The sequence below is a fragment of the Pseudopipra pipra genome, chromosome 3 (genome assembly GCF_036250125.1).
Source record: "Pseudopipra pipra isolate bDixPip1 chromosome 3, bDixPip1.hap1, whole genome shotgun sequence".
NCBI classification, from domain to species: Eukaryota; Metazoa; Chordata; class Aves; order Passeriformes; family Pipridae; genus Pseudopipra; species Pseudopipra pipra.
This window is the reverse complement of record NC_087551.1, coordinates 51,211,637-51,235,674: the sequence shown is the minus strand read 5'-3', so window position 1 is coordinate 51,235,674 and position 24,038 is coordinate 51,211,637. Positions and strand designations below refer to the sequence as shown.

The following is a 24,038-nucleotide window of genomic DNA, read 5'->3' as shown; positions in this document are numbered from 1 at the left end:
CCCAGCATAATGAAGAAAATCTGCACACGTCCTAAACACATATTTATCTTAACCTTAGTAACCACATCCCAAAGACTTATGGATGGCTTTTATTCTTAATATATGAAATGAAATAGAACCTTATAGTAGTGGGTGGTTTGCAAGTAAAAACTTTTTAAAAGTGTCTTATTTGCAAAACAGTCTTCTCCTGAAACCACAAAAAATAGCAGCTACCTCCACACCTTCATCTGCAGGAATAGTAAAAGCAGAGAAGAGAGACCACTGGTATGTGGTTTGTTAAGTGCTCAGGTTTAAAGGTCATGGATTACTAGAACACTGTTCACTGACACATAATATTTAATAAAAACAATATAACTAATTTGAAAGTGGTGAAATATTTCCATGGATCAAAACTGAAATGGCTATAATTAGCCAATAAAACTCCAGAAACTATGGCCTGACTGTAAATGCAGAAACTTGTTTGCCTTTAAGGTATCATCTCCAAATTTTGAAATTTCTTTACAGAAAATCCCAGTCATGGGGGGGGGGAGGGGGGGGGAGGGAACAAAAACAAACAAACAAAAAACCAAAACAAACCAGCCAACCGAACAAAAAACCCCAAAACATCTCATTAAAGCACTGTAATGTTTACTGAAAACTTTGCAGCATAAGCTGCACTTCCTCTCCCTGCCTCTTAGCTCTCAGACCTATTCCTCACAGTTTTCCTGCCCACGCTCTATAAACTTGTTGCTTTTGAAGCAGCTGCTGCTGCTCTGTTCTGTGGAGCTCCATATCTGCTGCCAGTAAGCAACATCAAGCCACAGGGTGGAGGTGAACAGACCTCTCTTTTGTTACTTTCTGAATCCCGCCTCTATATATCCCACTAACCAGGGTTACAGCCTCCCGCTCCAGCCTCAGCACAGTCAAAAGATGTTTCATTCCTGAAGCCTCCTGCCTATCACCAGCACTCTTAAATGGCACACTCCATATTTAATTACATCTTCCCCTTACCTTATTTAATTACATCTTCCCTTTGCCTCACTGCTCCCCCCCCCCCCCCAAAAAAAAAAGCATTCTGGAATGGAAGATTAACTTTCGTCCTTTAATCTATATTCATTCACATTCAGAAAGTGGGTAGGAGGTTGTAAACAGCATGGTGGATTGATTTACGCCCTGCTGCAAGACAAGGGAGGACAAGAGCAACAGCAGCCACACTTTTTGGCAATTCTGTGGCACTCTCCTTCTACTTCTCTCCCTTCTACTTCTCTCCCACCCACAGTTTAAGAAAGGCTCGCTGTACATTTATAGGCAGATCATTTTTTCTGCAGTATAACTAACTCTTTCGTGCTATCCAAATACAGAGCTGACCTTAAAACAAACACAAAGCTATGGCTATACATTTGTACCGTCTTAACGTTTGCAGTTCCAGTCAAACAGTGAAGCTCTGCAATCACCTGACAGCCTCTGTCCCAACAAGTTTCTACAATCTAGCTGTAACATAAGAACTGGATGCAAAGTACAGGTGGAGGAAACACAAGGCAGCAATGATATTTTATTCAGTGTCTTTCAAGTACTTGGGAACATGCTGAATGAAAGAAATGTATGAATGTTGTCAGCAGAAAAAAGACTGAAATAGTGATGGTGCAGATAAGAAAAAAAAACATGCATCAGTATATTTAACCCTGGCTTTTGTGCTTCCTATGAAGTTAGTTTACAAACAGCTCCCTGTTCATGCCACAACATAAGCAGATGTTTACACCACGTAAATTGTTTGTTAGGCTACTTCTGGTTGTCCACAACACAATATATTCCTACTGCACATCTTTAAAACCTCTTTTTTCCAAAGCCCAGAATCATTCTCATCCTACTCAGCAAAACAAGGTTTGGGTTTTGTTTCTGCTTTTGTTAGGTATCATTAAAGGGCACATATGATGAGAAGCTTACATCATATGTATCTGGCAAAACACTTTTGTTCAGGTTGCTGGAATTCCAGAAACAATCACATCTAAAACTGTTTAAGACATGAACAACAGTTTGTGTATACTTCCATTACTTTAGGTTGCTTTAGGCTATTTAATATAGCTCACATACAGGAAGCAAGAAGTTTGCAGGGAAAACTGAACAATCCCACTGCATCAGAAGGAAGAAATCTGATTTACTTTATGTATTTCTTTAAAGGTAGCCAGAACAGCTGTTTATACCTGTTTGGTAACTTACCTTGTGGTGTTCTTAGTCACCTCACTTTTCAGCAGTCTGCACTGAGGATTTTAGTCCTAATTTGTAAACAGCAACTCCAGAAACGAAACACAACACTGACGTTCTCCAATACAACTGCTTACAAATTCACTACAGATTTTATAAGTGGAACATTTTTGTGCTCCGATTTATACTGCTGTAACTCTGCTTAAACTTCATAGGCTTTGAGAAGGCCTCTTGGATATGTAGAGTGCTTTAGTTTCAGCTATTGTATCTCAATATCATTGGAGAAAACTTTCCTTGCTTTTAAGCCAAGCTTTCCCTAAGGAGGTTGATCAGAATTTGACACAGCTCACTCTTCAGGGATGACAAAAGAGCAGTGAGAAAATTCAGCTCAATAGTGTAACAAATATTAATCACAGTTAAACTTATTGCTGTCATGGCCACAATATTTGTTTTGCAGGTAATTTAAATTGCTCATCCAAATTTTATAAAAGCTCATTAAGCAAATTTTATAATGTTCAATTCCTAGTCATAAAGGACAGCATGTGTGCTAAGCTACTTTAAACTAAAAGTAAACTGCCTAAAAATCACTCAGCTATCACCTGAGTTCTCTCTTTTGTGCTCAAGATTTAAGACAAATAAATTATGTCAGCAGTCTTCATCATGCAGACTAAACTTGCAAAACTGCAGTACCTGTACATGAAGCTGAGATTTTCATCCATGGCTTTAAAACCATATGGTATGCTAACTTCTGGCTTTAATACACTGAAGAAAAATACTAGTTCTGAGACCGAGCATCAATGCATCCTATACTGAGTGAAACAGAAGTGATGAAAATGCTTCGTAAGAATGCCATCATTACAGTTTGATGGTTACAGCAGAGCCATAAAATTCAGGATGCTTGTAGAGGACCGATCAGAACGTCCTCACATATCAAAGTTTTTCTCAGTAACATTCAATAAACTTTCCATTGAAGCACTCTGTGAAGCACTCTAATCTACAAAATGCTCAAAAAGAGCAGCTCTGCTAATTAACCATTTCTATTGGTGGGTGCTGGAATTCTGCGCTGTAAAACAGAGGCACTTTTCCCAGAGTAACATCTTCACAAGCAACTTATGCCAGCAACCTAAAGGTATCTTCCTCAGGTATGCAGCATTATGGGATGCCCTAGCTATATTGGGATTCCCACGCTCTGAATCTAGAAAGAATTAACTTTCAGAGTTATGCTATCCAGCAACCCAGTGCACAAGCTTTTACTAACACATCACAAGTGACAATGCGCACACTCTTTTTAACTAATTGCCTGAAACGTAGAAGTAGACATCCTCTAACTGCAGCACTGGGAGACAGGAAACCTGGAACAATAGAATTCCAATACTGACTTCCTCTCTGAAGGGTTTCCCTTAATCATGGGTGCCACAACACGTATCTACCTCAAACATCCAATATTTCCCCTTGAAAGGTCCACCCCCACTCCCCCAAAGGGTATATAATTTCAACAAACACGTTTACTTGGAAGAAGCTTTCCACACCAGAAACCTGTCTTCCTGATGAGTTGTTCTAGGAGATTTCAGCAAAAGCATTCCCCTGGGGCTTTTAAAGAAAGAATGCCCTTTTTTGCTCATGTTGAAAAATTTTGGTGACCTTTCCCCTGCGAAGACAAGCATTCCCAGGCTGACTAGCAGGGACATGAACCATATCCTCACGTCTAAAGGAGGGACAGTAGCAGATTCAAACATAATGGAGACTTTGTTTCTGAGAGTATGCCTTTTGGGGGGATGGGATGGGGAGGAGAAACCCCTCAAATTCACATATCCTCAACAGCAATTTCTAGCAATGGTCCTTTGCAAGGTTCAACTCAGGTTTCACAAGGGTTTAACCCACAACTGCCATTCTTAGGTGCTGCCAGTGACATCTGGTTCAGATCTTATCCTCTGAAGCAAGAGCAGCGAAAAGATTGTTCCTGTGTCTCAGTGACTCTCTGCAAACTTTACACTGTACAGAGAAACATGCTGTGCAATTTCAGGGCAGAGGAGACATAAAGGAATACTCCAGAAAGATGCAAAGAACAAAGTGGGAACAAAGCTTGGTGGACACCAGAAGATGGAGACTGAATGTTAACAGAACTTAAGAGAGCAGAAAAATTAGGAATATGATGAAAATGTTGTCTGACCTGCCAAGAGAACTATGAAGAGAGATCTGGAGTCAGCAGAGACTAAAAATATGAGAAAGAGAAATACCAAAAAGTGAAAAATCATATAAGGAAATGAGACAATATATACTGACAGGGGATAAGGATGGGATTTATGGAGAGAAGACTTATGACAGATAGGCAGAGAGATCATAGGCAGAAGATGGTGCAGAGGAGAATGAGACTTTCTCAAATGAGGAGTCTTAAGTATAAAAAGATGGAGCCAGGGACAAAAGATATGGAAGGGAGATAGGACAAAGACTTCAACTAGTCCAGTAGGGATGGTTTAAAAAAAAAAAAAAAAGACTAATTTGGAATGAAAGGGTAGAGGAACTTATTCACATAAATGAAGTCTCCCAGATTTCAGATTGAGTTCAAGATTCCTGAAGATCAACCTCTGTTTGCATCAAATATTTGTGAAACACACTGACAATGCATGCTTCATTCCCCTCTAGCTATTGTGTAGATACCGATGACTTTTTACTTATATTATTTTACTGATAGCAGATCTCGTACCAAGACTGAGGTCCATGCTGTGGATCTAGATATTCTCAACGAGCTAATATCACTATGAAGGTATTTAAAGTAAAATGACAGATGCAAGCATTGTAACAGTGCATTTGCATTATTCCTTCATTTTGCAAAGATAAAACACAAATGTGGATGTCTTTCTACAGTCACTAGCCATTGTACAAATTACAAATGTGGGCTTCTGACTCCTATGAACTGCAAGGGCAAAACACAGTTTTATTATAAATTCTGAGACAGCATTCTATTCAGGAGAAAAAAAAGTTACCTGAGTAAGTGACTCTAATGGAAGGTTATGCCTATTCTAACTACATGATTACTTGAAAAAGTCAGGGTAGGTCCTGAAGAGGAGAAGGTCAGTGAGTTCTGCCCTGGCCAGCACACCTGTCAGAATGACACAAGCAGGAAGAAGAGATATCCGATTTCTCATCATAAACTTGCCCCAAACAAGCTTCAAGCTGCATTCATTGAAAACTTTAATTATCCTTAACAGATCATCTGATAAAACAAAGCAAATGATGGAAAAGTTCTATCTTTGTTGAAATGCTTGCCTGTGCAAGAGTCACGGCAGTGCGCCTCAAAACAATCATAACTCATCCAGGTCATACACAAAATGGCTGCACTGGCTAGAAAAACAGTTGGGTTTTAATGCATATCCTTGAGCAAAGGGTGCCGAATAGCACCTGTGCAGCCTCCTCTCACTCATTCTAAGCCCATTAAATACTTCTTATCAGCAGTTTAAAAGAAAGCTGGAGAACCTCAGCAGGTCTCCCAGTATAATTTAAAAATCACATTAACCATGTCCCATGAAGTCAATTTCTACTTCTGTCTACCAACTTGGCACTGTCACATCACCCAGATACTCAAAAGGCCTGGAAGTTCTGTCTTTTTAGTTTATTTTTATTTATTTATTTATCAATGACCTAACAGCATCAGGTCAATATAAGCATAAAAAAGGGCAAAATTCTATTGTTACTTCAGGCATGATAACTCCATGTTCTAAGGACAACACAGGTTGAAAGGACACTGCCCAAAATACTGTGCTAGGCTGACTCTTACCGAGCTGACTTCTGTCAGTATGACTAGTACCAGTATGCTACATGCAATTTCACATCATCCATATTAATGGTTCATTTGTGTGCAGCTAGTCCTGGGAACCAGTTTCAGGCACACTATGGGCAAGAAGGTAATCAAGAACAGTCATCAGGGATTCACCAAGAGAAAGTTGACCAGTCTGATAACCTTTTAACTATAAAACAACTGGTTTGGTATATCAGTGGAAAGCAGTGGATATTGCCTCTCTTGACTTCAGAAAGGCTTTTAATTTCTTAAGATCCTCACACACAAGTTGAAGAAGTATGAACTGGATAAGCAGACACTAAGTTTGACTGAAAACTGGCTAAGCAGACAGGACCTGAGCGTGGTGTTCACAGGCACAAAATCTAGTTGGAGGCCAGTGGTTAGTGGCATACCCTAGGGGCTAGTACTGTATTCCGTCTTGTTTAATGTATTCATTAATGATCTGGATAATGGGAAAGAGTATGAATATATTTTAAAAAATCTCTAAGCCAAAAAAAACCCAATAGCCCCCCCTGAAACTAATCTAAAAAAAAATCTTCCCAATCCTCAAAACCCTAAAAAACCAAACAAACAACCCCCACCCCACAAAACACCCCACTCCCAAAAATAAAACCAAACTAAAAAACCTTGACTGTGACAAGCGAACATGACTTGCTTTACCCCAGAAATGTAAAGCGTAGATTCATGGATGTGAGTTTTGACTAAGTTCCAGCTCTAAAACCTGTTTCAAAGTGCTGGAAACAGTGAGAACGTTCTTTTTGAGTATGTTTCCACTTTCTATGGAGAACATCTCCCAAATCCCCTCTACCAGAGGACAAAAAGCAATAGACCAGTTCTATATTGACAGTTCTCAACTGGGTGTAGAGGGTGATTAAAATGGTACTTGTTTGGTTTTCCCTTTTTGTTCTTATGCCATCCTGACATCTCTTACGGGGGTTGCCCTGTTTCTCTTTCTTCTTCCCTCTGCCAAAAAAACCCAAAACCACCCTGAAAAAAAAAAAAGCAACCCTCCTTACTATTTTTAGACTGTGTACATAAGCTTCGAGGGTCCTGGTGGACAACAAGCTGTCCATGAGACAGCAGTGTGCCCTTGTGCCCAAGAAGGCCAATGGTATCCTGGGGTGCATTAGGAAGAGCATTGCCAGCAGGTCAAAAAAGGTGATCCTGCACCTCTACTCAGCCCTAGTGAGGCCACTTCTGGAGTTCTGTGTCCAGTTCTGGGCTCCTAAGTACAAGAGGGACATTGAACTCCTGAAACAAGCCCAGCAGAAGGCTGCGAAGATGATTAGGAACCAAGCACCAGGGCGAGAGGCAACAGGCAGAAACTGATGCTCCAGAAGTTCCACCTGAACATAAAGAAGAAATTCTTTACTGTGCAGGTGACTATGCACTAGAACAGATTGCCCAGAGGGTTGTGGTGTCTCCCTCACTGGAGATATTCAAGGACCATATGGACAATTCTCTGCCTTGCGCTCTGGGATGACCCTGCTTGAGCAGGGAGGTTGAACCAAATGACTCCCTCCACCTGTGGTTCCTTCCAACATTACTCATTCTGTGATATTCTATTGCAGTCAGCTGCAAACGTGCTAGAGAACTCCAGTTCCAACCAATCTTGCATTTTAACTTTCCACTTCCTGGGTTTTCCCTAATTTCCTTATATTGTTTTCCCTCTAATGATTTTCTCTCTCTCCACTTACCACTGATTCATTTGCTTATGCTTTCTTCCACCAGCTCCCACCTTCATATATCTCTTCAGCTCCCACACGCTCCTAGGGCAGCAGTTGCCCTTTGACCTCTCTCCAGCTCCCCTTTTCCCATTCTCATCCCATTTCCTAACCAGCTGCCAAATCTGATCCATGTTTATCTGGAAAATGAAGCTGCTTCCCTTCATCTTAGTTTGGCTCAGCACCAGGTATCTGTCTGCCAAACTAAACGGCCTCAAGTCACAGAGGTGCAGATAATCAAGCCCTATAAAGCTACAGCACTTCTACAGATGTCTGTGGAGTATTCCCAAGCTCCTCACAACCTCCACCCTTGCTTAGGTAAATTACTGCAGCATTGCTAAGGTAACTTGTGGAGAAAGGAATCCTGAGAAACATATGAAATGGGCTCTTCTGTAATGTCCAGTCACACCTCTCTCCCCCAAAACCAAGAGAAGAACATTCTGCACAGGCTGAGGCAGCTGGTTCCCCACTGTCCTTACCATCAGGGAAGCAGCTCCTTTGAACACCTTGGATCCTCAGCACCTACCTAAGAAAAGCCCCACTGCCAACTATTCCATCTCTCAAATATGCTGTCTAGTGCCACACAAAGCTTTCAAGATTCATTATTAGTTGCTGCAGGAAATAGGCTTGGGCATTTCACAGGTTCATAATTCCTCCAATTCTTTCCTAATTAGAAGTGCATTTGCCTTATTTAATCTACATCTACTGTAGTGATGCTTAAACTATTTTCCAGCATTTACTGGTCTTCCTACTTGTAAACAGAAAATCTGCTTCAAGATTTTAATTATTGTTTTCAGTTTCTCAAGTTGTACAGTTTACTGCACAGGTGGACGAGTGAGGGCTAAGGTTTCTAAAACCTTACATGGAAGTCATGCCTGGTGACTGGTGACTACACAGAGAAGCTGACTTGGTTCTGCAGCATCTGACAACTTTAAACACTTCAAAATGAAACTTGGGCAACAGTTGAATGTAGTAAAACAGCACTAGCTATGGAAACCAATGCAGTCTTGCAGAAAAAGCCACCTTTATGTGAACTTAGGGGGCTGGGGTGTTTAATCATGATGTGCATTTGTGTTATCAAAGCTTTCCCCATTACTGCTTGGGGGATCAGGTGGGTTGGAGCTGTGGGTGGGGAGAGTATCTCCGGATGGCTGATATTTCCTTTTTCAGATGACCACATACACCTACCTAGAGCTCTAAGTTCTACAAAGAGTGCATTAAACATGCGCCTCCCAAGAAACCCTTCTCTGTGGGCTAAGTACGTTGACTACTAACAATAGCCAAGGGACTTAATTGTCATCTTCAAAAATATAAAACAACATGATTCAGATGGCACAGCCATGAGTATATGGAGTGAAAACAACAATACACAGAAGGACTCATCCATATTTTTTCCTGTACTAGAAAGGGGAAGTAAAATGTACTGTTAGGTTGGGGATTGGACAGAAACTTCATTGTTGTTAATAAATGCTACACCCACTTATTAGCAACATTACTTCAGAATTAGTATTACAGAAAACAATTCTTTCATATAACAGTCAAACAAGAGTATTTTTCAGCAAATAAAAATGCCATATTCAATACTACAGGCCAAGGACACAGGAAGAACAGACTGCAGCCATGAGCTGCATGAAATGGAGGGAGGAAAAGGCAGGGAAGAACTTGCAGGACTAGGACTTGGAGGCAGAGGGATGGAATAATCAATAAGTAAGACCCTTTAGGTAAAGCCTTTAAAGGGGCATTTACAGCTGTCTTGTTTGCTTCTTGCTATATATTCCAGGATACAGAGCAATATACATTCTTTTGTAAGCATAAAAAGTTTTGTTACTGCAAAGAGTTTATCACTCTTTGTTTACTAGGGCTGCCAACTGTAGGATTTTTTTTCCGTTATTTTTTTCATGAATGTATAGTAACAGCTTAGAATTACCTAATCAAATAAAAACTAGAAACACACTAGAACAATGATATTACAGTGGTTTATAAAGACCAGCAAATGCCAGTTCCATTGTCAAGACCATCTGTCCTGCTGTGAAATCAAACAATATAAAAATGGCATTATGGAACAGTTAACATCATTCTAACCAAGACCCCTACCTTGACAATGCTTTTTAGATCCTGCACATACATCCTCTCTGTCTCCAGAATCTCTTGGACAACTCTGTCTACGTAGAGAAGCTTCGGACTGGTGGGCTCTGTGACAAGGGACATTGCACAGTTTTTGCTCGCTCCTCTTGGTTCTACTTTCCTTGGCACGCTTGGCCTTTTTTCAAGGCTTTCCTCAGGATCCTCTTGTTCAACAGTGGAGTTTTCGCATGTCTTATTGCTGGAAAATCGCCTGGCGGGGACCAGTTCTAGCTTGATGGCACCAGTTTCTTTATCCTGGTTGAACAAACCCAAGTGGCTGTTGGAAACCAAGGTCATTCTGCTTCCAAAGGAGCAGTGACTGTCCCGGGAGGACGCAGAGGAGGAAGTGGAACTAAAGCTGACAGGACGGTCACTGTCTGACAGGTCCATGGTGTTTTTTTCACAGTAGCGGAAAGGTCTGCTCTCCTTGTGCAAATCTTCCCCTTTCGTCTTGGAGTCAAGCGCCTCTGTCACAGCTGGTACAACATCAAGAGGCAAGTGGAAGTCATCTAAATAAACAAACAGAAGTGAGTTTACTGGTGCTGCCCCACATAACACAGAAGTTGCCAGCAGACCATTTAAAGCCTTTCGCATAAAAAACTGCCACAACACTGTTTTAACTAAAAGACAACCAAAACAATATGATTTGGGGGTCACTGTGACTCTAACACTTTTTAGGTGGTGGGGATCCCCCACTGGGGGCTACAACAGAGGCATCACATCCCTCCTGTTCACATGTATGTCTCTGGCACATCCTTCTTGTGCCAGCATGCTAGGCTTGTTGCTAGCACAGGCACTGCTCAGGCTCAGCACAGGAGAAAAATGGGACTCACAGATTTTCCCTAAAGTTAAAAAAAAACCACTCGACTCTGTTGGGAGCAGTCTCTGCCATCTCCAGCTGAGCACTGAGCATGGTTTGGGAGGTTTGGAAAACTCAAGAAACACACAGTGATACCAGAAAGTGTCTTTTGTTTTGAATCCTGTAAGGCCAACAGTCAAACAAAAACTAAAAGCAGTTACAAATTACCAGCTCTGTGGCTTGTACAAAAACACTAAAAGTGTAATGATTTCCCAGTGAAAATAATGTAGTTTCTGAAGAAAGAGTCCCTGCAGGAAAGAGTACTGCCAAATAATTCAGTTTTCTACTGGGAAAATAAATAATTCTAAAACTGTTCTTCTCCAGCCAGAATATTACCCCCTCCTGAACTGACCTAAAGCTGTTTTTCAGATCAGTGCAACAACAAAATAAGATGTCTGTCTTCCTGTCGGCATTTCGATTCTGCTTTGTTTTCATCGCCAAAATGCCCTGCAGGACACTGTCCACAATGCAATGCAGATTTGTCTCTGGCCAAGTTGTGTATGATGCAGCATGAGAATCTACAAAAGCAGCTGCAGATAAATTCAATACTTCAAGGCTTCATTTCCGTAAGAAGTGTCCACCCAAAAAAATCTTGCCTCAACTTTCAGAATTTCAGAATGTCTATTCTGTGAAAAAGGGAACCTTGTGACAATTTAGGAAGAAAAGCAATACTGAAGCTACCCACAGTGGGTAGCTTAGTCCTTATTTTAGTTCAGTGACAACCTCACTTTTCAAAAATCATACCAGCAATTACAGCTCTAGACAACAGTTTCAGTAAAGAAACCCTAAAGCTGCAAATCAAACCCGCCCAACCTTTAAGGTGGCTCTTCTTGAACTGAGGCAGACTTGCTATGCAATTGCAAGGAGAAACCTCCTGGACACACGGCTCATGCAACTGTCAGAGCAGGGGGAGAATTTCATTCAAAGCTGAAAGCAACTCTCTCATTTTTCAAAATCAATCCAAAGCAAACAGAAATAAAATCCCAGAGAAGCATGTTTTGATTTATTTGGCCTATCTTGAATGCATAAGATTTTATTTGTATGTGAGTAATTAATAGTGCCATTTCAGTGATGATGGTATTAGCTTTCTGTTAAGGAGAAGTATTGCCCTCAAGGTGATGCATGGAATTAAACAGAGTAATTTGCTCATGACATGGATTAGAAATTGGCCATTGGATTAAAAAACTAATTTGGCACCTCTGTACCCCTGGTTTTACCTTGTAGTCCAAAAATCCATAGCCTTTCTTTGTGCCAGGTTCTTCTAGCTTTGCAGCATAGAAGCATATTTTCTTACCCTTTTTCAATAAATCACATCAAGTACCAACTCCAAAATAAAATATAAAGCAGTAAACCCAGAGAAAAATTAAAACTGAAAATGCAGTGAAGTTCTCATGTTTCCAAAGGGGTACAGATAGTGATATTCGCCTTCTTATTACTTGCGATAAGAAAGAATACATTTTTGATAATAAAGAATGTATTTTTGCTATCAGCTTTGGATTATTTTTCACGTTTAAGTTAGAAAGCACAATGTTGCTGTGCAGATGAATGAAAAATGCCCCCCTTGAAAAATGCACAGGACAAACAAGGTAACAGGATACCCTTCTGATAACTTACTCCAAGATATTTTGCTAAAATTACATGACAAAGAAACACCCGATTAGCCATATTTAGGGGGTAAATAAAGGATTGCTGTGAAGTTCTGTTATCCCTCACTCTTTTCGTCCTGTTTCACTGATATGCGGTCTGCCTCTCAGATAACCTGAAGGCATTAATATGTAGCATTTGCTTTGCAAGTACTGTCAGGCTCATTAATATGACAAAAACCCCAAACACAATTCATGTCAATGACATTAGAATCAGAAAAAATGTTAAAAGTAGTTTTACAGAAGCATTGTACCCAGAAGCATTGGGAAATCTTAACAAGTTTTAGAGAAGCAAACCAAACAAACCCACTTATTTTCTTGTATAATGACAATGTCATTCTTCATAAAAAAAAACAAGAATTAGTTGTAATAGTTAAAATGCGCTTGCAACCCAGGCATGCAACATGGTTGACTCAAGTTCCTCCATTTTTTTATACAAATTAATATTCCTGTATGCTTCTATATAAATTACACCAAAGTATTTGCTACTTGGTCTGTTTTGTCCTCAAAGCCTCATCCTGACTATTAACTTCAAAAGTTAGTTTTTACTTCATTCCTTTCCCAGCCAGGTGTAAATTGGTCCTTCGGCTTCTCTGTGGAGAACTTTTGTTAAAATTTTGTCCATTATACCTCCAACCAGCAAAGCACGTTTCTTGGGGTCCAGTCTGATGGCACAAAAGCTCCTGCAGAGCAGCAGCTAGGCACCTAGGCAGCTGGCGCACCTGGCAAAAAGGCAGGTCACGGGACTGGGGATTTCAGCATGTCACAGAACCAGGAAGCAGCTCCCTTTCCCCAGCTAGCAGCTGTACCAAACACCCTGCTTGCGAAAATCAGAACTTGTGGACACACTCTGGCTCTGCCAACCTCTCAATTTCTGCCTCAGGTACAGGTAGCTGTTACAAACCCATAGCCCTTCCCAATAACACAGGATCTGTAAATGTTCCAAGGCTTCACAGATTCATTTTTATTTTCAGAAACCCCTCTGAGACTAGGCAACATTGTACTGGGCACTGGTGAGGCCCTGTGTTTAGTTTTGGGCCCCTCACTACAAGAAAGACACTGAGGTGCAGGAGTGTGTCCAGAGAAGGGCAATGGAGCTGGTGAAATGTCTGGAGCACAAGCCTTGTGAGGAGCAACTGAGGGAGCTGGGGGTGTCTAGAAAAGGAGCCTCAGAGGAGACCTTATCGTTCTCTACAACTACCTGAAAGGAGATTGTATCAAGGCAGGAGTCGGTCTCTTCTCCCAAATAACAAGTGATAGGACAAGAGGAAACAGCCTCAAGTTGCACCAGGGAAGATTTAAATTGGATATTAGGAAAAATTTCTTCACCAAAAGGGTTGTCAAGCACTGGAATAGGCTGCCCAGGGAAATGGTGGAGTCACTGTCCCTGGAGGTATTTAAAAGGCATGTAGATGTGGCATTTGTTGACATGGTTCAGTGGTGGACTTGTCATTGTTGGGCTAATGGTTGGACTCAATCATCTTAGAATCATTTAGGTTGGAAAATAACCTCTATGATTACCCCCTGCTGTTAAAATCGGGAACAGAGTTTTTAGATGATTTCTGCACTCATCAGTGCATCAGAAAAGGCAGCAGCTGAATTGAGTTCACTGCCACAGAAACATGCCCATCCTCTTTTCTCTCAGGGTCTACATTTGACTTTTCAGAGCTCTAGTACAGTTTTACTCTGCAGTTGTACTGCAAAGTAACTTTACTCTTGCACCAGCTACCTAAGGTCTGTACCAGCTGGCTGGTGAAAAATTTGCAAGTGAATTAATGAGAGTGAGGGGAGAGTAAATGGTCTCCCCCAGGATGGCTCTCATACCTGACCTAGTGCCTTTGCAAAACCCTTTAACCTCTTACAAATTTCTGTCTTTCATACTATAAAAAGCAAGTCATTTGTCCCATATCCTGTGGGACTGACTTACAAGCCCCCTCCCTCCAATCCCCCAGTTTCAGCAGCAGCACCAGTGGGTAGGTGCACTCATCAAAACAGTGCTGCAAACAGTGTGTGTAATTGTAGGTACCCCCAGAGCCTGCAGAGGCACACACTCTGAGCAAGTCTTGTATACCATGACCCACGTCTGGCCCAGTTCACTGCTTTTTTTGTTGGGCTTTCTTTTGGTTACTGAACCTTTTCAAGGATGAACCAAAATAATATTGAGAACTTTTGTCAGCTGTGAATAACGGTATTTAACTCAGTCTGGGGAGAAAAGAAAAAGAAATATTCAATTTGTATACTTTAATTAAGGAATAACAGTAATTACTTGTTAGTTCGGCACTGAAAGGAGGATAATTACTACTTGTCCCTACTCAGAAGGAAACACACTCCCCAAACAAGGTCATTTCTTGTTTGTGCCTTTGCATTAATTCAGTTAGTCTCTCCCCTTTCCCAGACCCTGCAAACCTCCCTGCTCCTGCATCACACACACACAATGGCATGGCATGACCCCAGAGCACTCCCCAGCAAAAACAATGACATGTTCCTATTCTACTGACATGCAAGGCCAAGAAATACCTGCATTTCACCCCAACAGGTAACTCTAACATTAGTTACAATACTGAAGGCACATGCAAAGCAACCATCTTAGCATATCTCATGTTTTCAGTGTGCAGTCATAAACAAGCTCTCACCAAAAATGCATACCCTTCTTCTATTACTTGCTTTTCTTTAACCTCTTCCTGTAACTATATTCATAGTAATGATAAATGGTTTTCCATTATCTCTGCAGCTTTGGCTATGCTAGAACATTAGCATACAATGAGAGATAAAGTTCTTTGTATTTAAATATAAGATTGACTTAAAGATCCCCAAGTCCTATCTAAATATAGGTGTTTATTCCTCCAAGTTGTTTACTGCACGTGATGTTTTAAGACATACCCATCGCACAACAAAAAACTCACAAGTCAATTTATATTCATGATTAGCATTGTTGTTGTCTTTCTCCTGGCATGAAAAAGAGCACATCAAGTGTTATCTACAAAGACAACATTACCAGAAATTACAGTATTCACATCCTTTGGAAGTTGAGCTACAAAAAAAGTGATGAGACTACAAGAAATACCTTTCCTGTTTTTCCCTTGATATATTTTCATATTTCAGACAAAGCATTCATACTGTGGATACAATTAAGCAAATTTGTCCAGAACAATTTCTACATCCAGTATCAAATTCAAAATGCAACACTGGAATTTAGAAACAAACATAAATGTTCTACAGACTCCTCACTGAGAAAGATTAAATTAAATTACAGGAATCCCAGATTATTTTAAATACATTTCCTCATATCCTCTGCTCTGAATACTGTCCAAGTGAAGGTCAGTAGATTTTAATCACTAAATTTTGTATATGAACGCATATCAGTTCTAAAACTAACACCCTCTGTGAACAAAATCACATTAGAGAGCTACAATATTTGCAGGATTACATCTCTAGTCTGGACTGTCACAAATGATACTCTGCCAAGTATTTTAACTGAACTTTGAGGAACAGAAATCTCATTTATTAAAAATCTCACAACAAGGGAAAAAAGTCACCAACTAATGTGCTTCTGTCTGTCAAATTACTGTCCCCCTGCCCCCACTCCCTGCAATACTTAAAGCAGAATAGCTTCTGTCACAATCAAGCATGCTAATATCCGAGAACATTATCGCAAGGGAAAATCCTCTGCGACAGTATCTCACCACTGAGGAATGTCTCCGGCTCCTTGCACCCAGGATGAAAAAGTCCCCTCTATTTTTCCAATCCTCTCAAAGAACCCACGACCTACCTGTGTGGTAGAGGAGAGGCGCGGGCTCTGACTTCAGCTGTTCCCGAATTAGCTCACTGGGCACTCAGGTAAAATGAGAAGCTCTTACTAGTCTGTACAGCTCCTTCGCCAGAAATATTGCATGAGTCAGCTTTTATCTATCAAAACTCTAAACACAAAGGCTTTACAGAAACCTGATTCACAACTTTCTCACCGCCTTTTCCCCAGTGCACCGACAGTCTTCGGCATCACTAAGAGCTTTAAATGAAACATGACATCATGCAATTCAGGGACAGGACAATGGGCATCACTGTGGGTAACTTTAAATGCACACTTCACTGAGCAACACCCATTAACTTCCATTTTTCCAGGCACAACACTGTGAAAACATCAAATAGAGTCCCCACTTCCACAGCATTTATTACGCTTTTCTCCTTGATTTGCAGACAATATCGATACACATGTAAAGCAAATAAATCACCCGCTGGTATTGTGAAACTTCTGTGTTTATGTTAAAAAGTCCCATGAACTTGCAGTGTAATAGGATGATCCTCAGCACTAGAATCATTCTGGATCTTATTCTGCCCTAACATAAACAGGAACAGGCTTTTGCAGAGTGCTTGCAATGCTTCAGTGGTTTTTTTTAAGAGCAAGAGGAAAGACTTTCAGAAGAAAATGTGAAAACCAAACCATCAAGTGCTCTGTGCTAAATCACAATGAAGCAAAGTAAAAGGGAAAAAAAATGAGGAGAGAGGACACAGTGAGAGGAGAAACAGGAGAAAAGCTGAAGAACAGAGACAAGGAGAAAAGAAGATATAGACTGGTGCTAACCGGTGAGAAAGCTGACATCTCCTTGGCCTGTGGAGAGGGTGGTGGCATTTCTATCTTCAAGCTAGGAGGCAAAAGAAATCAGAAGAGTTCCCAGATGCTGGTGCTACTTTCCGTGTGTGTTCTCACAGCTGCGTGCTCAAACCTAGCCTGCAAAGAGGCACTCTATCTTTAAAATCACACTTGAAATTCACTACCTCTATCCTTGTATATAACATGGCCTCGGCTTCATTCAGAGTTTTCCTAAAGAGCACAGTCCTTGAACAACGCCTTTCAGCAGGAAACTGGAGGTAGAAAAGGAAATGAAGACAGCCTTGAGACCATTTGCAAAGCTGTAAAACACTTTGATCTGAACGTCAGGGCTCTTGGGGTGAAAGTCCCTTTTACCCAGGCTAGAAGATCAGGTGTTTACAGCCTGTTGCCACGCTGACACATTTCAGATCATTGAGACATGCTCTCTCTTGCATATATTCTCCTGTAGTTTTTGAGGATTTTGTTAATACTTACATATTTACATTAAAAGATCTTTTTGCAAGATCTGTGCAAAATACTTTAGACAAAGCTACCACGTATCTGTAAGTCTCGGACACACTCGCAGGCGCAGGATGGCCAACACAAGCCCCAAAGTTCTCAGTACCCACAGTGCAGTACCCAGGTACTCAAATCAACTGAATGTAGCAAATTTACCACACATTTGCTATGCTCCACGTTCACACATGTTTCTGTCAGAAGCTAATGATTCACTCCTCTAGACCTCTGCTTCCTCACACCTTGTGCCCACCTTGCCTACAGAGTTTTTCTTATCTGTATGTCTTATGACATACAAATAATACCCGCAGCTTCATCATTTAGCAATGACAAACCTCCTGAACTCTGAAGGCTCAGTGACAGTGTTTCACATCTGTTTCAGCAGGCTAGGTAAAAGCAGGGGCTGCAGCAATGCAGTGTGAGCTTCAACCACTAGTCTGAACTGGCAGAGTTAGCTCTCATGAGCATTACTGTGAGTAGAGGGAAGAGAAGGTCCTTATTTCTCTCTGCCTTGTTTTTTTATCTCTGCATACCCACATCTGACCTCAGCTCTCCCTTCCATCCCCATGTATAAGTCAGCAGAAGTTACCCCCATACAGTGAGACTTCCTCAAGAACAATCCCTCACCCTCCATCACTTTAAACATACACAGCACTGAGAGCTATCAGGACACTGATGTGCGGCAGGCTGGCCTCTCTTCTGATTTTATAACATTTCATATATTCTGTTTATCTGCATTATATTTTAGGAGTTGTATGTGTTTCTCTGCCCCATCTCCTGCTCCCTCCAATTGTATGCAGGGGCATAAGACCCCACTTTTAGTGTATCAGGTTTAAGATTTGAGAAGGGTGACCTCTTTTTATTTTGGAACAAGGTTTTGATTTTTCTAAACTTGAACAATAAGTTTATAGAAGTGAAGAATTATGTTATTCTATAGTTCCCAACTGGCTAAGAATTTACTGAAGAAATAGGTTGTCCTCAGCAAAATTAAAAAAAAAACAAACCCTGTAACTCAACCACAAGGTACATTCAGGTTAAAGGACACACTGACATCTTCCCTGGAAGTGCAATGTAGTGTATTAATAACTCTCTGCAATGCAGTAGCTATTTAATCTGTATACAGTACTGCAGAGATACCTAACAAAAGGAACAAGCTATCACATCCTGCTGATGTACTGCAACACAAATAAAGCATATGGATCCAATGCTCCATTTATGGGCCTTTTAAAAGAATTGTTTACCATCTTCTTGTGAATTTTGATGGCTTGCTTCTCTCCTATTAAAAAAAAACGATACAGGTCTAATCTTTCCTAAATCAGAGCAAATGAAAATTTAGTGAAGACTTGTAGGTATGAATGCATATGGAGGAGTAATACTACAGACAACAAGGAGGAGTAACACCCTAGATGACAAACAATCAAAGCTTTTACATTCTTTTCTTCTCTGCCCATATTGTCATTTAGTGAAGAAGCGTAAACAGTTACTGTTCAACATGATTCTTGTGTGAATGTTTTAGTATTTTTACACTCAAGCTTTAGTGCTGGAATGAAAATCTACATGGACTCTTCTTTCACTCAGAATCACACAGGATCAGGCCTTGCTGCTGGCACATTACTAGCATCTTTCCATGCTATGCTATATCACTGTAACAGTGCTTGGACATCAGGTCTGGTTTCTTCTTCTTCATGTTCTAATCTACTGCTCTGAGCAAATGTCCTGTCACTTCAGCATATAACATACTACTGTTTTCAACTTCATCTAAACCAGCTCAAGTTGCTGCTGAAGTTCAAAACCTTTCAAAGCCTGCTGCAGCATGAGCACATGGGATGTCTTGGCTAGGCACCCCCACCATAGCACACAACACTTGTTGCTTTACCAAGAACACTGGAAGGTTTTTAAGATTAAAAAATGTTAACTGTCTCTCACTGTAAAGTCACATTCACACTTTTGACAGTGATACACAGTTTCAGTAGAAGGAAACATAGCATTAGGAATCATTCTTGCTAGTTACAGTGAAAATTTCATTGTGTGACCCTAAAGAAGGCATCTTTTTACAACTCATACCTTTCAATTTAACAAGAACTTGTAACTACAGTACCTAGCACAAACAGATTAGGTCTTTTAAACTCATTTTAACAGCCTGTTGTTTGCTTCTGCCACTGAATTTTCTGTTGACTTCCAAATCTTTCCAGTTAAAACATGAAACAAAAGATATTTTGTAAAAGCCAGTTTCCTGAAACAGCTGACACTGTTAGATGCCAAATAGAAGTGAGTTTAGAAGCTTCAAATAAGTGATGTTTTTCTTTAAATACAGCTAAATGATCTCTCCCATTTGATTTTCAACTGAAGACACTTACTGAAACCTCCTCTGCACCTCAGGAAGTTTAGCAACTAGAATTTTGAAACAGAACTGAAATAGTAGCGGCAGACTCCTCCTAACAGATGTTCACATTTCCAATAAAAGAAAAGCTTTCTTCTGTCTTTCTTCTCTTGAAAAAAAATACAACTGCAGAATGCAGTACTCATATTTACATCTTGGGGAGAAGAATCTTTAAATTCAACCCAGGTTAGAACTAAGACATATTGATTGTCTGTCTCCACCACAGACTGGCTCTGGCATTCAAGCCATCATTTGTTTTCTTATGCTCACTGTCTTAAAAGGGAACATTAGGTCTTGGTTTTTAAGATGACATTACAACAGTAAGCTAACAGCTCTTTCAAAACCCAGTTCGATAGGAATGTATTCAATGGCAGTTAAAGGACTCTGGGTTTAACAAATAACTGCAACAGATTTTTACAGCATAAAATAATCAGTATATTAAAATCTTATAACCCTTTAAATGAAAACAAGTAAAAAGAAATAAAGCAGGTGTTCAAGTCCAAAGGAGTACAAAACATCCCGTGCCTTCTCACTATTTTGCTTCTACAGCTAAATATGGAATTTTACATAAATAAGGTCAAGAAGACTAAGATTGCCAAATGGCAACAAAATAACTGGTCACAGCAGAAAAGTCAAAAGGTATCTTATTGCTGCCACATATAACGGATCTTTAAAAATGCAGCTATCCCAAATCTTCATTTTTTATTTTCTACTGATGAACCTATTACATCCAGACTGCTGTTCACTTTGATTTGATCCTTCTAAATGGCCCATTAGAGCATGGAGGGAAATCTGCACTTTTAAAGTATGGGCATCATGTTTTGTGCCTTTCCTGTTCAATGTCCTTAACCTGTTGCAGTACAGAGAACATACAGTGCCACCAGAAAATGAAGCTTCCCTTCCTTATCATTAAGCTTTCAGAAGTGTCTGTGAAAGCCACTCCAGTAGATCCGTGTTTGTGATGAAGAACTTGTTTCACAATGTTTTCAGAGTTGCTTTAAGGCCCTTCTGCAGTGTGCTATACTTCCTACTACTTTTTTTGCTGTTATTTCATGAAGACAAACCACTGAGAACAAAATTCCTATCTCAAACAAACAATACTTTCCTTAGAGTTTTTATATGCAAGAAGCAAAGCATGAATTGAGGTTGACATCACTGCAGTGTCAGTGTACAGAGCAGTATAGTCTCTGTGCACATATACAGATGGTGTTAATGCCTGGAACACTTATTGACATATCAGTATTCAAGATTAACAGTGACAACAGTCACACTTCAGAAGCCACAGGGCAAGAGGCAAACAGATCGGAGGCCTAGACTTGGTTACAGTGAACATTTGGTGCACAATTCACAGCAATTGACTTACTGAGTCATAAGTCTTTCTCTGTACTTTCTTATCAGAACAATAAAATGCTTAATTTGAAGCAGACAGTCATTTTATTAAAGCTATATATATATATATATATTGCAGAGTCCCTATTGTCCTCTTTACCAACAGCTTTAGAAAAATAATCCTATGGACTTAAAAATATTAAAATTCTCTTAACATTCCTATTCAGAGATATTTTAATTGAATTTTATAAACATGTAACACCATACAAAGAAAGTCAGTAAACAAAAAAAGATTTCTACTGAACATTGGATTTATTATGCAATTTTTGTCAATCTGGAGGAGAAAAACTGACAAATACAAAAAAGAGAGAGGCATGAAACCTCATTCTTAAAAATATACCACTATGTGTTTTACAGCAAGGTAGACAAAATGTAAAACACGAAAAGACATCAGATAACTGTCTGCTATCATCCTTCTGCTTTCCTGACTTTTACAGTCAGTACCATATTACATTATATTGCAGCCTTCAGACACTTCTACACTGGCCGGTTTTCAGAGTTCTTGATAACTATAATAAACAACATTTAAAGCCGCCCATGTGGCCCAAACACTGCCAGTACTCAGTAAACAACTCAGATGAGCCTTCTCAATGTTTAGATCAGAGACAGGGAAAACAGACACTTAGACTCCTATTTAAATCCTGTTAGTACAGCTAAAGGAGTAATTTTTCTCAGATTTCTCCTTTGTGCTGTATCTTTCTTCCAAGATACGGACATTGAATCCCACCATTTTCCTTGTTTGGGTTTTCCGCTTGCTTGTTTTCCATGAAAAAGGAGTAGCAAATCCTTCCTTATTTAAATATTAGAGCTGGAATGCAAATCAAATTCTCAAATCCAAAACACACAGCCTGGACTTGGAGAAACTTGGCCACAAAGGCTAATTTTGTGGTCTAATACGGAAGGGGGGGGGGGGGTGGGGGTGCAGAGGAGGGGAGGATGTATTAACTGTGGTGGAAATGCAGGGGTTTCCCAGAAAGTCGTACTAAAAACCAATTCCTTTTGTTGTTCCTGTTTATAGAGAGAACATCAATGCTTTCTCAACTCCATACCCTACACACACAGGAACTTACAAGGTAATTCATTTAAGAGCCATTCTCACAACTTAGCCAGAATGTCAGTTTATTTTAAAAAAACTTCACACAGTAAAACATTTATTTTCTTCCAAAATCTGTGATCAAATTTAGACCATTAAGCTGTAAATCCTCAGTGAAGTAACTTCTGTTATGTCCATGCTTTTCCTTAAATTCAAATGTCACTTTCTAACTTCCCTAAGGGAAAGCTTTCACTTAACATCCAACCATGAAACTCATCAAGAGGGAAAAAAATCCCCCCTCCCCCCTTCTTGTCTTCTCCCACGGGCACACTGCTGAGCTGTAAGATCCCTGCAAGGGATTCGCCACATACAAGCATGAAGCTGGTAGACCAAAGGAGCCGGGAGCAATGGCTAACTGCCCCCAGGCTTCTTCCAGCCCTCTTGCAAGGAGGCTACAAGCTGAAAATCAGTTTCCCTCGGTCTGCCCTGACATCCCAAGAGCTCCGACTTTTCACAGCTAAACAATGCTGCGCATTCACTATTGAGCCCTGAGGCGCAGAGACACACCAAGAGGCCACTACATTGGTATTATTCAACTACGTTCAGCCTTTTACCACAGCTATTAGCTGGCGTGCTCACTTTTCAAATCTTCATCTCTTTGGAAACCCTGACTACCATTATTTTATTACAAAGAGGCATAGGTTAAAAGAAGTTTAGCTAGGCAATTCCCTCCCCTCCCCTTTGGCATTACCTATAATGTATTACTCACACAGGCAGAATTTCAGTAAGAAGCTTTCACTTTTACAGTTATATAGAAATTCTGTCACTATTGAAGCGTTTCATTAACAAAAATTTCAGCAAAAGATTTGTGATGTTTATGTAATTAAATCAGTAAGAGAGTAAAAACACATGACTAGCCATAACAATTTAGTAAGATTCTTGAACAGAATCAGTTTGCAAATAATTTCATTAACTTTATCCAGCAAAACAGAAGAATGGTGGGTTTACTCATTTTTTTCTTCTTTTGCCATAATTTCTATATACAGACCTGGATGAAATCAGCTATATTTATTTCTGCATCCAAAAACATCTCTCTCTCAATATGGTGGGCCATAAGAATGGCTATATCCTTCCCCAGGCAAAGTAACATGAGAGTAAAAGAGGTCCCTTTTGCATTGATCAGTATTAATTTGCAGAGCACCAAAAGATATTAAAATTTCTGCTTCAATGATTTTCCAGTAAATACATGTTCTTTATAACGTAAAACTAAAGGACTTGAAACACTTTAAACTATGTACAGACCCTGCCAATTACAAATTCATTGCAAAATATTTTGAAGGTTAGAAAAACAATCTGGAAGAAACATTCCCTTCTCGATGAAATTAGAGCAAAGTTCTTTGAAAACAATGACAAAGGCATCTAGCACTGAAGGCCTGAACAATATATAGCAAGAATAGTTAAACTGTGATCATATTACTGCCTTTTACATGGCAACTGCTATACCTGATCTTGACCCAGAACAATGCAACATCAAACACTGAAAGAGCTCCACAGCTAAACTGTAACACGTATGTGTATGTTGATGGACAGAAGAGAAGCTACGAATGGTAAGAGATTTCCAATGGTAAAATTACCAGAGACTGGTAAAAAGCATCTCCCAAAAAGCACAGCAGAGATCCACTGGAATTATTAAGAAGAGGCTTCAACATCAGTAATCCCCTTTGCCCTTTAAGGTGCAATAATATAAAGTTATTTTTAGGACTCGATGACCAGCATTGACACAAACTGTGTTTCTAGAAGTAAGC

At 40.0% G+C, this 24,038-nt stretch overlaps 1 protein-coding gene across 10 annotated transcripts in view; it reads right to left on the bottom strand.

Moving 5' to 3' along the window:
• PLEKHG1 (pleckstrin homology and RhoGEF domain containing G1) overlaps positions 1–24,038 on the bottom strand; it is a 122,014-nt gene that overhangs the window by 38,589 nt on the left and 59,387 nt on the right. For 9 of the 10 annotated variants that reach the window (XM_064649116.1, XM_064649117.1, XM_064649121.1 and 6 more), the window contains one exon: positions 9,796–10,334. In XM_064649116.1, the coding sequence (XP_064505186.1) occupies positions 9,796–10,334 (539 nt within the window). Of the gene's footprint in view, positions 1–9,795; positions 10,335–16,096; positions 16,197–24,038 lie in introns of those variants that run through there. The other variant, XM_064649124.1, reaches the window with a different exon arrangement.